The sequence below is a fragment of the Dermacentor albipictus genome, chromosome 1 (assembly GCF_038994185.2).
Source record: "Dermacentor albipictus isolate Rhodes 1998 colony chromosome 1, USDA_Dalb.pri_finalv2, whole genome shotgun sequence".
Taxonomy (NCBI): domain Eukaryota; kingdom Metazoa; phylum Arthropoda; class Arachnida; order Ixodida; family Ixodidae; genus Dermacentor; species Dermacentor albipictus.
The window spans coordinates 507,020,501-507,038,291 of NC_091821.1; the positions used below are offsets into that span (position 1 = coordinate 507,020,501).

Consider the following 17,791-nt stretch of genomic DNA (forward strand, 5'->3'; position numbering starts at 1 on the left):
AGACACGTGGGTCCCAGCGGTTACTCTGGAACATTCGATGACTGATCTATAAAAGCCAACGCGCTTGACCCGCTGATCAGATTTCCGACGATCGCCGACCGTGTTCGCCGCTATCGTTGTACTATAAGTGCAGCCTGTTTTTGTGGGCACAGGTTCGCCCAATAAAAGTTAGTTTTGTCTTTCACAGTATTGCTACTGTGTTCTAAGCCTCAATGTCACCACCACATGACAGTATTTTCTGCGGGGGTGCCTGGCTTTGGCTGCACCATGGTAGAGCAGCACAGGTGTAGCTGGGGTAGAGCACTTTTTCTGAGGGGCTGTTGGCTTCCTGCCTGGCGCCTGTGTGGGAAAGCCAACTTTTTGGACACTTTCGTGTTGCTTGAAGTTTGATATACCGGTAGGGACTGCTATTTTTGTTTGAAGTAACCATACTTTTTGCTATATATTCTCATTGTACCTTTACGGTATTTACTAATTGCTTGATACAAGGGGTAATTTGATGTAAATGAGCTCAGTATAGTTGGGTTCAGCTGCGTTGAGGTTTTGAGTCTATAAGAAAAACAGTATAAATTCAATCCCTCCAGTGCTCCCTTGCCCAGCACTGTTTGATCACTATGTCATTTCCTTAGTTTCTGTAGTAGCGCTCATGACACCTCTCCATTACCCGCTGTGCGGGGACGTGTCGCAGTGGGCTTGTCCAGCAGTCTTCAAGGTTTTTTCACTGAAGCTCTGGTTTAGAAGTTTGAACTTGGACTTGTTGAGTTCAAAACTTATGTCTGCTGCAAAATGTATATGGGTGAAACAGCAACTACGTAACTGGCATTTACATTAACATATTAAATATGGATATGAGTTGCTGGGACCTGTAGTGCCTCTTTGGTGTACACGGTGCGATACGATGAAGGCAAAGAAGAATGCTTGTTTCTGTTGAAATGTTTATGGCAAAATACTATCCTCATGCGAAGCATTGTGACCATCCTGGTAGAGTGGGGAATGTGGTAGTCATGGAGTTGCCAACCAGGAATCCATCTCTTGCGTTTGGGTAGCAGGAAAAAAGGGATATTCAAGCACAGCAGTGGGCACTGAATAGGAAAAGTACTTGGGCTGTGTTAGTAAATTACCTTTCTATACTCGTACCGTGAGAAGAGGTTTGATGAGCCAGAGAAGCTGGAAAACAAAACACCAGTGCCTTGCAATTCCTGCACCGTGGCTTTCGACGTCATCTGCTTGGGCGTTGTCAATTTTTTTCCGGTAAAAAATCTACTACATTGTGTTCTAAAAGAGCCAATAAATTAACATAGCAAATTGTGATAACTTCTACATAGCCACAACTGCTCCAATGCGAAAAAATGTGGCAAAATATGTGACATCACATTGATGTACCAGCGATGGGGTTTCGACACGAATTTCTGAAGAAGTGGCACTTTGACTTTCAATTTATATTTTAGCAATTAACCTACAACCAAATATTCATGAATATAGAATTTTGACAAAATATTAGATCAGTCTGAACTGATTTTCTGTTTTTTTATGAAAGAGAAGTTTATTCCGTGCTCCTTGCTTTCTTTTGTCACCTTTGTCTCGAGATATCTTGAATCAATAACAAGTCCTGATATAAGTTTGCCACTCATGCAGGAGTCTGTTCGGAAGGCAAGCGAGTCTGCCCTGAGAGCATTGACCAAGGTGAGCCATGTGAAAATCCTTGTCATAGTGCTTCGGCTCGTTTCTAAGGAAACTGTGTTGCTAGGTTAGCTCAGAAATTACTGCTGCATATGTGGGTAAACAATAACGAAAAGGAGGTATGTAATTTCATTCTATCTCAGATTACTGGTGGTACTGTCATCCGAACAAGTGTGTGTTGCAATATGGAGACCAACAAAGTGTTGCTTACTGTGTGGTCTGGGTTGTAACCAAACCCCTCTGGTGTTGCCTATTTGTCATCCTAGTTATCATTTTTCATGCCAGCTCATCTAACTGTTTACTATATAAACTGGAATTTTGGTCGCAATTTTTTCCTGAAAACAAAAACGGCCAAGGTAGCTTTGCATCCTATGTATATAGCGGTCTCTCATTGAGGCATGACAGCATTTTCACTGAGAGTTACTTTGTGTAATATATATCAATGTGTCCACTATTATCTGCCATGCTGTATTGAATCATGACATTGAATCATGGGGCTTCACATACTCATTGCATACTGTCATAGTCTGCAGTCTTCCGAGAAGAGCGGTAAGAGTAATTGCATCTGTATCATACTGTACATCATATGTTCTGCTTTTTGCCAAACTAAACATCCCTCCCTTTCAGTTAACGAGCGATTATAAAACCGCCGATATAGTCTGAAATATAGTTGCAGCCAACACACCTTATCCTTCATTAATTATAGTATCAGCAAAGTGTGTCACTAGACAAGCCCTTCATAACAATTTCAATTTAACAACGCCTAAAAATGTATATGGGTGCTGTAAGTTTATATTTGCTGGAGCTAGAATATGGAATAGCCTTCCAACTGGCATCAAAAGTTATACTAACTCTTCAAAATGAACAAAAACATTTTTTTTTCTGGAAAATATGTATCTCCATAACATGATGCTTTTCCCGCGGGGCCGTCTGCATTAGCAGGTGTTTGGTGTGTTGCAACACCACGTACCTGAGCACACAAGGGTTGGACCCTCCTGCGTGTAGCCATGCGCGGCTTAGCCATGTCTGGGGAAAGGGGGATCCTGGGGGTTGAGTCGATGCTGAGTGTTTGGACCTTTAAGGCCCCCCGGCAGAGGCAACACACCTATTCGGCCTCGGCGTCACATAGACAGCACCTCCAGACTGACCCACCCGGAGGAAATCGGCAGCCGCCTTTTCCTGTCTTCCTCTCCAATCTTCGTCTTTCTCTCCCACTTTTCCATCTTTCTTGTCTCCTCTTCACTTCTTATTACTTCCGTATTTCCTGGCGGCAAGGGTTAATAGTGTGTAATATATCCAGTCTTGGGTATATATATATATTAGGTTATAGCGGCGATGCATAGCTGGTGTCTGCAAGCATTATTCCCAACCTAGTCCCCTAGTCGGGCTCGTTGGTGGGTGGCTACCATCACTGCCGAATTTTCTAGTGTTTCCATGGAAAACGTTTTTCCTCCCCTCCAAGATTGCCTTCAAGAACAAGGGTGCACCGAAGGAACATTTCAGTTCTTATTAAAACGAAACCATGACACCTTCCCAAAGTTCGATGTCCTTCACAGTGAAGGCAACAAAACTATTAGAAAACTATCGCCTTTCTTAGTATCCAAATGCCTATCAAACACGATCGAATCAAGCTACAAAGCATCACACGATGGCAAGCGGAGACCTCCTCCTCGAACTGACTAAGAAAGACCAAGTTGAAAAAATCTGTGAACTCACAAGTATCGGTGACATTAATGTCGTAATCTCCCCACATTGCACGCTCAATACCAGCAGAGGAGTAATATCAGAAGATTTCTTGAACCTCAGTGATGAAGAGCTCCTTGAGGGATTCCAGGAGCAAAATGTAATCAAGGTACAAAGGCTAACACTTCAACGAAATGACCAACAGATCCCCACAAAACACGTAATACTCACATTTGGTCCTAGTATTGTGCCGAGTTCAGTCAACGTAGGCTACCTGAAGATCAACGTCCGACCGTACATACTAAACCTGAGGATGGTGCTTCAAGTTCCAGAGGTTCGGACATGCATCACAATCATGCAGAGGCAAAGAAACATGTGCGAAGTGTAGTGCCAACGATCATCCATCTGACAACTGCAATGCTCCGGCACAATGTGTAAATTACAAGGGGGATCATCCAGCTTATCACAGAGCTGCCCTTGCTGGAAAAGAGAAAAAGAAATAATCACAATAACTGTAAAGGAAAAGATCTCTTTCTATGAAGCGAGGAAAAGGCTAGGGCACTTACCTCAGGTAAGCTATGTCAGTGTGATTCGGCAGGGGGCAGCGCCACACCAGTTTCAGGAGCCTACAGGGTCCATGTCCGGTACTCCTGTAGAAACTCCAACCGACCCCTTGGTGGCTGCAGCCAGTGCTGCTCCATCATCGTCGAAGGGTGCCCAGCACACCACAGTGCCCCAGGGCCCGAAGTTGAACCGTATCCTACGGCCCGAGATGTGCATCTTGGCGCCTGGCTCTCGATCATCCAGTGCCTCGAAAAAGGCGATGGAGGTCGATCCGAAAACCCCGGCGTCATTGGGGCCAAAAGACAGGCGCTCCTTGGAGCACTCCCAGAAGGAAAAACATTGCAACTCTGCTGAGAAAGGGATAGGTAACCTGAACGGTTACCACCCTTCATAAGAGTGATCAGCTTTATAATACACGTCACCTACAACTTGTAAGCTCACGCGCATAAGTAATTTTTTTCCCATTCCAAAAAGATGGCTTTCATCATTCATTAAAATTGCAGAAGCCTAATTCACAATCTAGGTGACATCAAAGACATTATAAATAAGTTATCACCAGTAGCATTTTGCCTCCAAGAAACGAACCTAGGACCCAAACATACACCTTTTCTTAAAGGTTTTACTGTCGTAAGAAAAGACCGCGAGGACTCCAGTCGTCTATCAGGAGGTGTCGCTATTGTCATCGAAGGTGGCATACCCACACGGAACGTTTTATTAAGTACACTGTATGGGGCAGCAGCTGTCACCGTTTTGTCATTTAAGACTGTCACCATCTGTTCATGTGCATTCCTCCCCATAGCCATTTCACAACTCGAGATCTGCAAAATTTAATTCACCAGCTGCCGGAGCCTTTTGTTTTAGTTGGAGATTTTAATGCTCATTGCACTGCAATAAGAATGACCAAAGACGACAACTTATCGAAGATTTTATTTTGGCTAACAACATCTGTCTTTTGAATTCAGGTGCGCCAACTCATTTTTCACTGAGTTCACGTAATTTTAGCTGCCTTGATTTAGCATTTTGCTTCCGGACATTTTTACCGATGTTAAGTGGGATGTGCTGGAGACTTCATATGGCAGTGATCATCTACCTGCTATAATCAACCTCATCTCAACACTACCCATTATATCTCACAAAGTGCGCCATTTAAAATTACAAATGGCAGACTGGTCTGTTTTCACAGACAGTGCCAGGCGGAAAAAGCTTATTTTAACAGACTTAATCATTCACGAAATTAATGAAAAATTCACTAACTGTACTATTTCTGCAGCTGAAAAGGCCACTCCACAATATTCTCACATTGTTCGGAAAAAGCTAAATCCTTGCTGGACACATGAATGCACCCTAGCAAAAAAAGCAGCAAAATAAGGCCTGGGGAATCTTATGCAGATATACAACACATAACAACTTTCTGAATTTCAAGCAAGCCAAAGCGAAAGCACGATATAATCGGAGACAGGCGGAAAAAGTGTCTTGGCAGAAATATATATCTACAATTAATAGCACTGTCACATCCAAAAGAATGTGGGGGAACAGGTCAGGAAGTTTAAGGGGGACTGCTCATCATACACGATACCCATATTTACACCTTCAGGCACTGAGACAACACTACAAGAACAAGCAAATATACTTGGGGAACATTTCTATAATGTCTCTAGCTCGGCTAATTATTCAAACACGTTCTTAAAATACAAACTGTCGGCAGAAAAGGAGAAACTACCAACTGCTTGTATTTCAAGGGACAAATGCAATGCTCCATTCACGTTACAAGAACTTAACAGAGTTCTCTGTGCTGGCAAAAAAACGGCAGTAGGTCCTGACCGGATCCATTATCCCATGCTTGCACACCTGTCCCCAGCATCCGTAGATGCTCTCCTTATATTTTTCAACAAAGTATTCGAATCTGGAATCATGCCAAAAGGTTGGCAAAACGCAATAGTTGTGCCTTTTTTTGAAAACAGGTAAATCCCCCACATGCCCAAGCAGCTTTCAACCCATTGCCCTGACAAGCTATTTGGCGAAATCATACAAAAGTGTTGTAAATGCAAGATTAACCTTCACGTTTGATATACGGAACATTATTGATTTTCATCAGTGCGGGTATAAAAAAGGGTGTTCAACGACGGACCACCTCATCCAACTTGGACACCAGATATGTGAAGCATTCTTACACAAACAGCACTGCCTGGCAGTGTTCTTCGATCTAGAAAACGCGTATGACACTACATAGAGATTTGGAATCTTACGTGACCTTACCGCGTTAGGAATCCGTGGCAAAATCCTAAACTGTCTCGCTGATTTTATGTCCAACAGAACATTCCAAATCCGTCTAGGCACTGCGCTCTCGCACACTTTTATCCAGGAAAACGGCGTGCCACAAGGTTGCGCACTTAGCACAACACTCTTTAGAGTAAAAATGAACTCTCAACAAAGTCATTCCCACCTCAGTTATGCACTCCATATACGTCGATGATCTGCAAATAGCGTGCTGTGCCTCAAACTTACCAACATGCGAAAGGCAGCCCCAGATAACAATAAATAAACTAATGGAGTGGGCTGAGAAAAATGGCTTCCGCTTCTCTACTCAAAAAACTGTTACAGCGCTATTCTCGTAAAAACGAGGGTTGTACTTATACCCGGATTTAAAATTAAATGATGTCACGCTGCTGGTAAAACAAGAATATAAATTCTTGGGAGTAATCTTTGAGAAAAACTAAACTTCCTTGCCCACATTAAAACACTAAAGAGTAAGGCAAATAAAGCATTGAATATCCTCAAAGTGTTATCTCATAAGCACTGGAGTTCTGACCGAACGTGTCTTTTACATATTTACTGGTCTCTCGTGCGTAGCCATTTAGACTACGGCTCTATGGTTTACGGCTCAGCCAGACAGTCCTACATCCAACGACTTGATCCAGTACATAACATTGGACTGCGACTGGCAAGTGGTGCCTACAGAACATCACCTATTCTAAGTATATACGTTGAGTGTAATGAACCCTCCTTACAGCAGCGCAGAGCATTACTCACCTTTTCTTATGTACTCAGAATTCAGTCATTACTGCAACATATATGCTACAACATCCTCACACAATGAAACTCATGCTTACACTATGCAAATAAACCAAACATGATTAGTCCACTTATCCTGCAGTATGAGCAATAGCGTCAGGATTATGCTATTCCTCATGAAAACCCCAACAGTTGCCCCCGTGGTATGATTTCAGACAGTTATGTGACTGAACGTTAACATCTAAAGAAAAGAGACACCCCACACGAACACATTATACAAGAATTCCGTGCACTTCAGGACAAATATCAAAATAACATGAAATATTACACTGATGGCTCTAAAACAAAAGAACACAAGGGTGTGGGGCCCGTAACGGAAAATTGGGAAACAAGTATTCGATTGCCACAGCATGCTTCTGTTTTCATGGCCGAAGTCTACGCTATATGGGTTGTTAAAAAGATTATTACTGATAAACACAAAAATGCAGTCATATACACTGACTCTTTAAGCACACTGAAGGCTCTATATCTGAAATCTGACTGTGAACCCCCTGATAGGAGAGATTTTAAACATGGTCGCGCTTAGCTAATACGTGACGTCAGTTCGTTTCTGCTGGGTTCCAAGCCATGTTGGAATACCCGGTAATGAAGCAGCTGATAGATGTGCATCGATGGCAGCGTACAAAGAGATAACAAACACAACACTTCCATATAAAGATAGCATCCGTGCGATTAGAAAAGCCTTAACGGCAAAATAACATGAATGGGACCGTTGTGCCAACAGCAAGCTACATCTTACTAAGCCCATAGTTGGCGAGTGGAAGTCGTGTTATCATCAGGAGCGGTTTATCGCAGTAGTTTTATGCCAACTACGCATTGGGCACACACACCTAACAGACAATTATTTACTTATGAAAGAAGACATCCCAACATGCGAGAAGTGCCAAGAACCACTAACAGTTATGCACAGACGAACACTTTTGCACAAATTATATCAACTACACATACCTTCACACCCTGCTCTAATTTTAGGTAATGATCCGCTAGTCCCATTATGTGATGTCCGTAAATTTCTAGACGACACTAGATTTTTACATAAAATAGAGATTATTAACACAGCCTTTTCTTTCCTAAACTGGATTTTAAAACATCTTGTGTTTCGTGCAGCATAGCCTTAGCCACTTGTACACCATTAAACCACATTTAACTAACATGATGCTTTCAATACTTTTTTGTGGCACTTGTGGCACTATACATTGTCCGAATACTCTGTCTTCTATGGTCTGTTACAATATCTACACTTTCCTCTTTGTAATAGTATTTATTGTATGCTTTCTTTTATGGTGTGACATGTGACACTACATATTCTTATATAGTTTTTTTGTGTCCAATTAACTTGTCTTTGTTTTTGTTTTGCTGCAAATTTTTCATGTTTTGCTACGAATTTCCTTTTTCTAATGGATCCCTCACTAGCCTAGTCGGCAGTGGACCCTGATGGTTTTTCAACCATAATTTTGTATAGTACATTGTAAAAGGACCAATACATTTATTATTATTATTATTATTATTATTATTATTATTATTATTGCTATGGAACCGCCGCCATAGTGTGGCTGCACTGAGGAGAAAGAAGATGACGTGTGTGCCGGCTTGATATAGCGTCGCCATTTTGGCCTCCGTTAGCTTCCTTGTAAATAAATTGTAAATAGCATTCAGCTTCAGCTACACGTAACATTAATTTGGTGGAGGTGGACGTTCCCCGTACCCGTCATGGAGCTTCGCAGCGGTCGCAACGGCGACAATGCAACTTCGGCTCCTGCTGGCGGCACATCATCTACACAAGCGTCTCCGCCTGCAGCCCCGACCTGCGTCGCCGTTTCCCCACCTCGGGAGCCTGGTGTTTTCAACGGAGTCGGCAGTTTTGATGTTGACGACTGGCTCCACTTATACGAACGTGTCAGCACCAGTCACAGGTGGGATCCGACTATTATGCTTGCCAACGTTCTTTTCTACCTCGACGGAGCTCCACTGGCGTGGTTCCAGACTCACGAAGAGGAGATCTCGAGCTGGTATCTCTTCAAAGACAAGCTCCGCGACCTTTTTGGCAATCCGTTAGGTCGACAAGTCAATGCCAAGAAAGCCCTTGCCACACGTGTACAGACGTCGATCGAGTCCTACGTGTCGTACATTCTCGACATCTTGGCCCTTTGTGCCAAGGCTGACCCGAACATCTCCGAGGACGATAAGGTTAACCACGTCCTCAAAGGCATTGCTGACGACGCCTTCAATTTACTGGTGTTTACAAACGTCTCGAGCATGCTAAAAGCCGCCGGGTATCCCACACATCACGCGACTTCCCAACACAGCCGCTACGTCATCCTGTGACGACCTCTTCCACCAGCCATCGTGATGTGACAACTTGACCCGCATCATTCGTCGTGAGGTCGAAGTGGCACAACCGGCAGCCCTTTCATTCCCGTTACCTGATCATTCTCTGGTGACAATCTCCTTGATCCAGGCCGTCGTCCATCAAGAGTTGTCCAACGTCGGCCTGCAATCCATTCGTTCCATACACTCAGAACCTCTTTCTCCACGCCCGTCCCCACCCCGCTCTTCTTACTTCTTTTATGGACAGCACAACCCCTCCGAATGGCGAATCATGGACGACAAGCCGATCTGTTTTAGCTGCCGACGCATTAGACATGTCGCTCGCCACTGCCACAGCCGCTGGACTTCTCCGACGCGCTATTCTCCTGATTACCACCCTTGTCCCTCTAGCGTATCCTTTTCCTTCGCTCCTGCTATGCCCGCCCCATCATCTGACCCTGCGACATCTTTGACACGACCCTCTACTCCCGCTCGCCTTCTCCCTCCTGCCGCCAATCTCGCTCGCCCCCGTCACGCCGTGCTCCTTCTCCGACCTACTCGCCTCACCCCCGACCGGAAACCTAAACAGTGCAGCTTGTGGAGGTGAAGCTGCATTGACGACATTGGCCCGAAATCCTCGCTTCACCTTACCCACGAACAAGAATCTTTTACGTTCTCGTCGGCAATGTTCCTGTGTGCGCATTGATTGACACCGGGGCGCATGTGTGAATTATGAGTGCTGCCCTTCGCCGTCAGCTCAAGAAAGTCCTGACGCCTGCCCCGAACCGAGTTGTACAAGTCGCCGACGAAGGGACTGTCGCTATTGTTGGAATGTGTTCTGCCCGACTCACCATTGCTGAGAGACACACCGTCATTCTCTTTACCGTCATCGAGCACTGACCTCACGAAATCATTCTTGGTCTGGATTTTCTCGCCAATCATTCTGCCCTCATTGACTCTTCGGCCGGCTCACTTTGCCTTGACTTACCGTGACGTCATCGCACGGTACTGACGTCGACATTGAGAAGATGGTTTCTTCTGACCTTACACCTGCTCAAGCTGAAGCTCTTTGCCGCTTTCTTGAAGGCTATCGCGACATTTTTTACTTTGACAATCGACCCTTAGGTCAAACGTCCGTCGTGACCCATCGCGTAAATACTGGCGATGCGAACCCTATTTACCAACGTCCATATCGTGTTTCTGCATCGGAGCGAGCTGTTATCCAACAGGAAGTCAAAAAGATGCTTGTAAAGGACATTATCGAGCCTTGCTGTAGTCCCTGGGCGTCTCCCGTCGTACTTGTCAAAAAGAAGGATGGAACGTGGCGATTTTGTGTAGGTTATCGCCACCTGAACAAAATCACAAAAAAGGACGTGTACCCTTTGCCACGTATTGACGACGCTCTAGACTGCCTGTACGGTGCCACCTATTTTTCTTCTATCGACTTACGGTCCGGCTACTGGCAGATATCCGTCGACGACATGGACCAAGAGAAGACTGCATTTGTTACCCCTGACGGCCTTTATCAGTTCAAGGTGATGCCTTTCGGTCTCTGTAACACGCCCCCCACCTTTGAACGAATGATGGACTCTTTGCTTCAGGGGTTCAAGTGGTCCACCTGTTTGTGCTATCTGGACGACGTCATCGTTTATTCGCCCACATTCGACACGCATCTAGACCTTCTTTCAGCGATTCTTGACGTGTTCCGCTGCGCCGGTCTCCAGTTGAACTCGTCAATATGTCACTTCCCTCACCGCCAAATCGCCGTCCTTGGACACCTCGTGGATGCCAGAGGCGTGCGACCCGATCCGGACAAAATTTGCGCCGTTACGAATTTTCCTGTTCCGAAGTCTACCAAGGACATTCGTAGTTTCGTAGGGCTGTGTTCCTATTGCCGACGCTTTGTGAAGGATTTTGCGACCATGGCACGTCCAACTCGCCCAACTGTCTATCCTTTTGCATCGCACATCCCCTTACTGACCTCTTGAAGAAAGACGCCCCTTTTTTTTGGGGTCCAGACCATGCCGCATCTTTTTCGCAGCTGACTACTGTCTTTACCACGCCTCCAATTTTGGCCCACTTTGACCCGTCTTCCTCAGCGGAAGTTCGAACTGATGCCAGTGGTCACGGCATAGGAGCAGTGTTAGCACAGCGCCAGCGTGGACATGATCACGTTATAGCCTATGCCAGCCGACTTCTATCACCCGCAGAGCGCAATTATTCAATCACAGAGCGCGAGTGCCTCGCTTTTGTGTGGGCTGTTGCGAAGTTTCGTCCATACTTGTACGGATGCCCCTTCTGTGTCATCACTGATCACCACGCTCTCTGCTGGCTATCTTCGCTCAAGGACCCCATGGGACGACTCGCTCGCTGGGCGTTACGCCTGCAAGAATATACCTTCCCCGTGGTATATAAGACGAGACGCTTGCACCAGGACGCCGATTGTTTGTCCCGCTACTCCGTCAACGAGCCGGCTGATGCGGACGCCATCACTTGCATTTTCTCTGTGTCCCAGTTGCTTCAAATCGGCAACGAGCAACGCCACGATCCTTCCTTAGGAGCCCTCATCGACCATCTGGAGTCAACTCCTGGCGACGCCTCTCTCCGGATGTTTCTCCTTAAAGAGGGGGCATTGTACCACCGCAATATTGATCCACACGGCCTTGACCTTCTACTCGTCATTCTATCGCACCTGCGTTCGACTGTCCTCCAGCAACTTCACGACGCTCCCTTGGCTGGACACTTGGGCGTCTCCCGCACATACGACCGTGTGCGCCGTCTATTCTTTTGGCCAGGTCTCGCCCTCTCCATGTGGCGCTACGTTGCCGCTTGTGAGCCCTGCCAGCGCCAGAAGAATTAAGCCCTCCACACCTCCAGCTGGATGTCTCCAGCCGATCGATATCCCACCCGAACCCTTTTTCCGTGTTGGTCTAGACCTTCTTGGACCATTTCCTCTCTCTGGCTCCGGAAATAAATGGGTCGCCGTCGCTAATGATTATGCTACGCTGTACGCAATCGCCAGAGCCATCCCGAGAAGTTCTGCTACTGACGTTGCTGACTTTCTTCTGTATGACATCATTTTAGTGCACGGTGCTCTGCGCCAATTACTCACTGACCATGGCCGCAGCTTTCTCTTGGCAGTCATCGAGGACATCCTCCGCTCCTGCTCGACAAAGCACAAGTTCAGCACGTCCTATCACCCACGGACCAACGGCCTCACGGAGCACCTCAGCCGGACCATCAGCGACATGCTTTCGAAGTACGTTGCGACCGACCACCACGACTGAGATCTTCACTTACCATATGTGACGTTCGCGTACAATTCATCGCGTCACGACACCGCCGGCTATTCACCATTCTATCTCCTATATGGCCGAGAACCCGCATTGCCCTTGGACACTTTGCTGTCCTCAGCCACACGTTCAGCCACTGAATACGCCCGCGACGCGATCGCACACGCCAACCACGCGCGCCAGCTCGCCCGCACCCATCTCGAGGCCTCACAGGAGCATGAGACACACCTCTATGATTGGCACCATCGCGACGTGCACTTTTCTCCGGGTTCTCGTGTGCTTCTCTGGTCACCCATTCGACGTGTGGGGGTTTCCGAAAAGCTGCTGTCGCGCTACACTGGCCCTTACCGTGTGGTGCGACAAGTGACAGATGTCACATATGAAATCATCCCCGCCGACCTCTCAGCGTCATCATCAGCTGCAAGTGACATTGTTCACGTGGCGAGACTAAAACCATACCACACACCTTTCACCGCGGATGTGTAGGTTAAGCACCGGGACGGTGCTTCTACAGCCGGGGGTGATGCTACGGAACAGCCGCCACAGTGTGGCTGCACGGAGGAGAAAGAAGACGACGTGTGTGCCAGCTTGATATAGCGTCGCCATTTTGGCCTTCGTTAGCTTCCTTGTAAATAAATTGTAAATAGCATTCAGCTTCAGCTACATGTAACATTATTATCATTATCGTTATCATTGTTGTTGTTATTATTGCTTAACACATTGTGAGTTGTCTGGCCAATTTAAGGTCGGGGCTCATCCTATATTCCAGTCTATGTGGTAGTTTTTGCTGCTTTCTGCATATTCTGTCATCTTGAATATCTGTTAGCTGTTTCTTCTGGCCATATTGTTCCAGCACTTCTGCTGCATAAGGTTAAAGGAACATTGACACGAAAATTTTTTGTCCCCTTTTTCTCGCTTTTTCCTGGTAGCTGTCGACTCCATAGTTACGGTAGGAAGCCTCAAGTACTTGAGAGCACCACAAATGAATAATTGCAGCACCTTTTGTGCGGCTTGTCCAAAACGCTTGCCAAGCACAATGCAGCGTCAGATGTGGAAACATTACCCCCCTCATGTCACCGGAAGCAGAGGTGTGAGGATGTGGTGGTTAAAGGCCATACACTCACTGTGTCATCGAAAGCTGCCAAACTGTCGCTTCTTTTGGGAACACAGGGGTACGCTCTCTCCCCTATTGTCTCGTCGAGGGGACTTAGCTTTAGGCACCGTGGTCTCAGTGTGTGTGTTTATACATCAGTGGTATCTGGAACCGGGAGACTGCCACAACAGGTTTCGGTGCTGAAATAGCTAGCCTTTTTCACATTCGAAGCTACAGCACTCTTGGCGTGCGTTTTGAAGTGCTCATATTAAAAGCTAATGTAATAAATTATGTGCTGCGTTTTCAGAGAATTGAGACTCCATAATGTAATTACTGCACCGAGAGCTATCCTATGAAGTAATAAAAGCAGTTAAGAAAATTTATAAGTACTCCTTTAAAAAAAGGCAAGAACTACATGCTTCTCCAGTGAGCTGACATACTGTGCGTCGGGGAGAGGATGCTTGACCCTCGGCAACTTTTGCAGGCCTGTGTGCGAACATGCGATGCTCAGGCAGGCGGCCGTGAGCATGCCCTGGGAGTGATACTTCCCAGCGTGGCAAAGGGTCTGTCCAGCACCGTGGCGGAAGTGCGGCACACCAGGTACGAAAGTGGCGAACCGCTGTGCAGTCCCAGACTGAGTAGTTGACTTTGTACGTTACCAGTGCACTTTGCACAGGCAGAGGCATGTTTTTCTTACGAGAGTTGCCTGGATTGCTGCATGGTATTTACTGTAAGCCAGTTTGTTTTATGAGGCATAGGCATTGAGAACTTGGGTGGGGGATTCTCGATGACAGACTTGAATTATCATTTTCATAATTTATTTATTAGTAAAAATACAGATAATTACATGTGCGTAATATACATAAGGAGGTCCCATAGTCAAAGACTGTATCGGGACCTCCTGTTAAAGACACTTATGATGTTATACAATGTTTAAAGCAACAGTAGTACAGATGAGAGCTAAGAGTAATATCAAAACATGTTTATAGCATATGAGTAATAAGAACACTTGTTAACAGCACGACAATATAAAAAAAACAGGATAAAATTTAAAAAACATGCACAATTTCAGTAAGTATTTATTATGAATGATTTTAGTTCTGTTTTAAATTGGTATAAATTTTTTGCATTTTTGATTATAGGTGGTAGAGTATTCCAAAGTGATATCGAGGAAAATTCCACAGTCTGTTTACCATAATTAGTTCGCACTTTAGGTAGACGAAAATTATTATTGAGTGCAAGTCTAGTGTGACTATGAGCTATCAGGTCACAAGGTGGGAAGCAGATTTATGGTAGTTCCATAGTCATATATTTGTAAAATAAAATTCCTAGATTATATTTGGTGAGTTCTGAAATGGTTAGGACGTTGCTTTCATGTAGTAGGGATTTTCCATTTGCAAAGCGTGAACTGCTTGTAATAATTCTTATGAATTGGTTCTGGATGACCTGGAGGGATGCCAAGTTAGTGTTATAAGTGTTACCCCAGCATAATATGCCATAGGTAATATGAGAGTGAATGAATGAGTAGTATAGCAAGATTAATGTATTATGTGTAGACTAGGGACGAGTTTTAATGAGAACGCGAATACCGTATGCTATTTTCTTTTTGATGTAAGAATGTGATCTTTATATTTCAAGCTGCAGTCAAGAGGAATCCCAAGAAAAGATGAGCATGGACTGGGAGAGATAGAGTGTGAGCCGAAAGTTAAAGAAGGGGAGGATGCCGAATGTTGTTGATGTGAGGAAAATACAACAATTTAGTCTTGGTGGCAATAATAGATAAAAGGTTGGCATTACACCAACGTAAAACATTTTCTAGATCAGTATTTAGCTTGTTTATAAGAAGTGACATGTTTTTGTCAGAGGCAAATATGGTAGTATCATGAGGGTACAGAGTGCACTTAGTAGAGGACAAACAGTTAGGTAGGTCATTTATATAAATGAAAAACAGTAGTGGTCCTAAGATGGATCCATTGATCAGTTAAAGCTGTCAACGCCATGTCAGCAGTAGCATTGTTCCACTCCTTGGAGCTAGAAGTGAGATGTGAAGTGTCGTTCTGGGGGCACTCTACAGGTGAACAGCATATATATATAAGTAATTCTAATTTAATAAATACTCCAAGCCAACTTCCTCATCCCAGTTCAGCATGTTTGGCTTCTAGCAACAACTACTTCTTATTGAGTGCTAGAGGTAATTGTGGCCAATTTTCTAGCCATAGATTCTGTCAGAAACCTTGCACATATAACTAGAACCTTTGTATATTGTTTCAGTCAATGCTGCCCTTGTGACAGTATCATTACTGTGTTACGGATAGCACTTTACTATTGTCTATTGAGTTCAGAAGTATGCTATATTCTGTAATTATCGGTACCTACCAGTTTCTTATTATTACAGCTAGTACTAATGGAGGTTCCCTTTTCCAGTCTGTTGGCTCAGGGACATCACTTTATATAGATAACCCATACTTTATAACTCTTCGTGTAGAAACAATTAGCCCTAAACAGCAGCTGAAGTTGACATTCATTATAGCAGGTTCATAATAATCTAACAAGAAAGATTTGTTACATCCAACGGCTGTTTGCCCGAAATTAGGGCTGTTGTATATTGCTTCCATGCACCTTCTGCTGCACTGTAGGCAGTGTGGATGCACTGTGCTCTTTAAGGACGTCTGTGCTGCAGGAACAGCTGAACACTAAAACAAAAAGAGCAGAAGCATTGCATATCAAGAGGCTAGGCCCTGACATTTGTGTGAGCTCACCTCTAGTGTTGACACAACAGAAACATAGTTAAAACTCTACATAACGAACTTCAATACAGGGGAACCCGGTTGCTACGTTCCTTACTGTTGCATTTTTCCAGCTGCTGTGCGTGTTTTCGTGATCCCAACCTAAATCCCATTGATTCCTATGTATTATGTTCCCATTTGATACAGTACCCAGAGGAGCCAGGATACCTGCATTCGAAGCAGTAATGACCAGGTTGCAGAAGCTCCTCCTATAACTAGCGATGCAGTCAGAATTTAGGGCCTTGCAACACATGAAACGGGGAAAAGTAGCAGGAGATGGAATAGCAGTCAGTTTAATAAAAGATCGAGGAGACATAATGCTTGAAAAGCTGGCGGCTTTCTATACGAAGTGTCTATCGACTTCAAGGGTCCCAGAAAACTGGAAGAATGCAAACATTATACTAATCCACAAAAAGGGAGACGTTACAGAATTAAAAAATTACAGACCCATTAGCTTACTTCCACTATTATACAAAATATTTGCCAAGATTATTTGCAATAGAATAAGGGCAGCACAGAGTCAACCAAGGGAACAGGGTGGCTTCAGGAAGGAATACTCTACAGTGGATCACATCCATGTCATTAATCAGGTAATCGAGAAATCTGCAGAGTGCAGTCAGCCTCTATACATAGCTTTCATAGATTACGAAAAGGCATTTGATTCAGTGTTGATACCAGCAGTCACAGAGGCATTGTGTAATCAAAGAGTACAGACGGCTCGCCTACTGTATTTACACGATTGTAAGTCTACCTATCTTTTCTTTTAAGTTTGAAAATCTTAAGTGCGGGGGTTGACTACAATCGAAACCAAAACATGACACCACAAAAAAAGCAAGACCAACAAGATATATATTTATTTTTATTTTTATTTTTTATTTTTTTTTCAAAGTACCTTACAGGCCCCAAGGGGAGCATTGAGTAAGGGGGGCGTCGTTGCACAAATGACAAGAGAAAACCGATATGTGAGCGCTAAAAAATGTCAGAGCTAAAAATGTTTATAATGATTGGATGCTTGCAAAACAGTGTTATAAATAAAAATGCTAAATCAATACAAAGAGTTGTTGGGAAAGGAATAAAAAGTACAGTTCACGGTAACTTAAAAAGCGACATATCACTCCCGCAATATAATGTACATAGTGCAAGCACATAAAACAAACGAAATTGAAACAAAAGGGGAGCTACAACGTAGTTACAATTTTGTGTTTGTTCTACGTCCCTACCTGTAGCTTTCTGGTATCCCGTGCATTTGTTTGCTTTTCGAAAGGCTTCTTCAACATTTTTTCGTGTTTTACAGCGCACACAGCACTCATAGG

At 44.6% G+C, this 17,791-nt stretch overlaps 1 protein-coding gene across 2 annotated transcripts in view; it reads left to right on the top strand.

Moving 5' to 3' along the window:
• Positions 1-17,791, top strand: part of LOC135907568 (proteasome adapter and scaffold protein ECM29) — a 505,292-nt gene that overhangs the window by 341,785 nt on the left and 145,716 nt on the right. For both annotated transcript variants that reach the window (XM_065439250.1, XM_065439249.1), the window contains exons 29-30: positions 1,636-1,683; positions 14,177-14,292. In XM_065439250.1, coding sequence (XP_065295322.1) covers positions 1,636-1,683; positions 14,177-14,292 — 164 coding nt within the window. The remainder of the gene's footprint in view (positions 1-1,635; positions 1,684-14,176; positions 14,293-17,791) is intronic.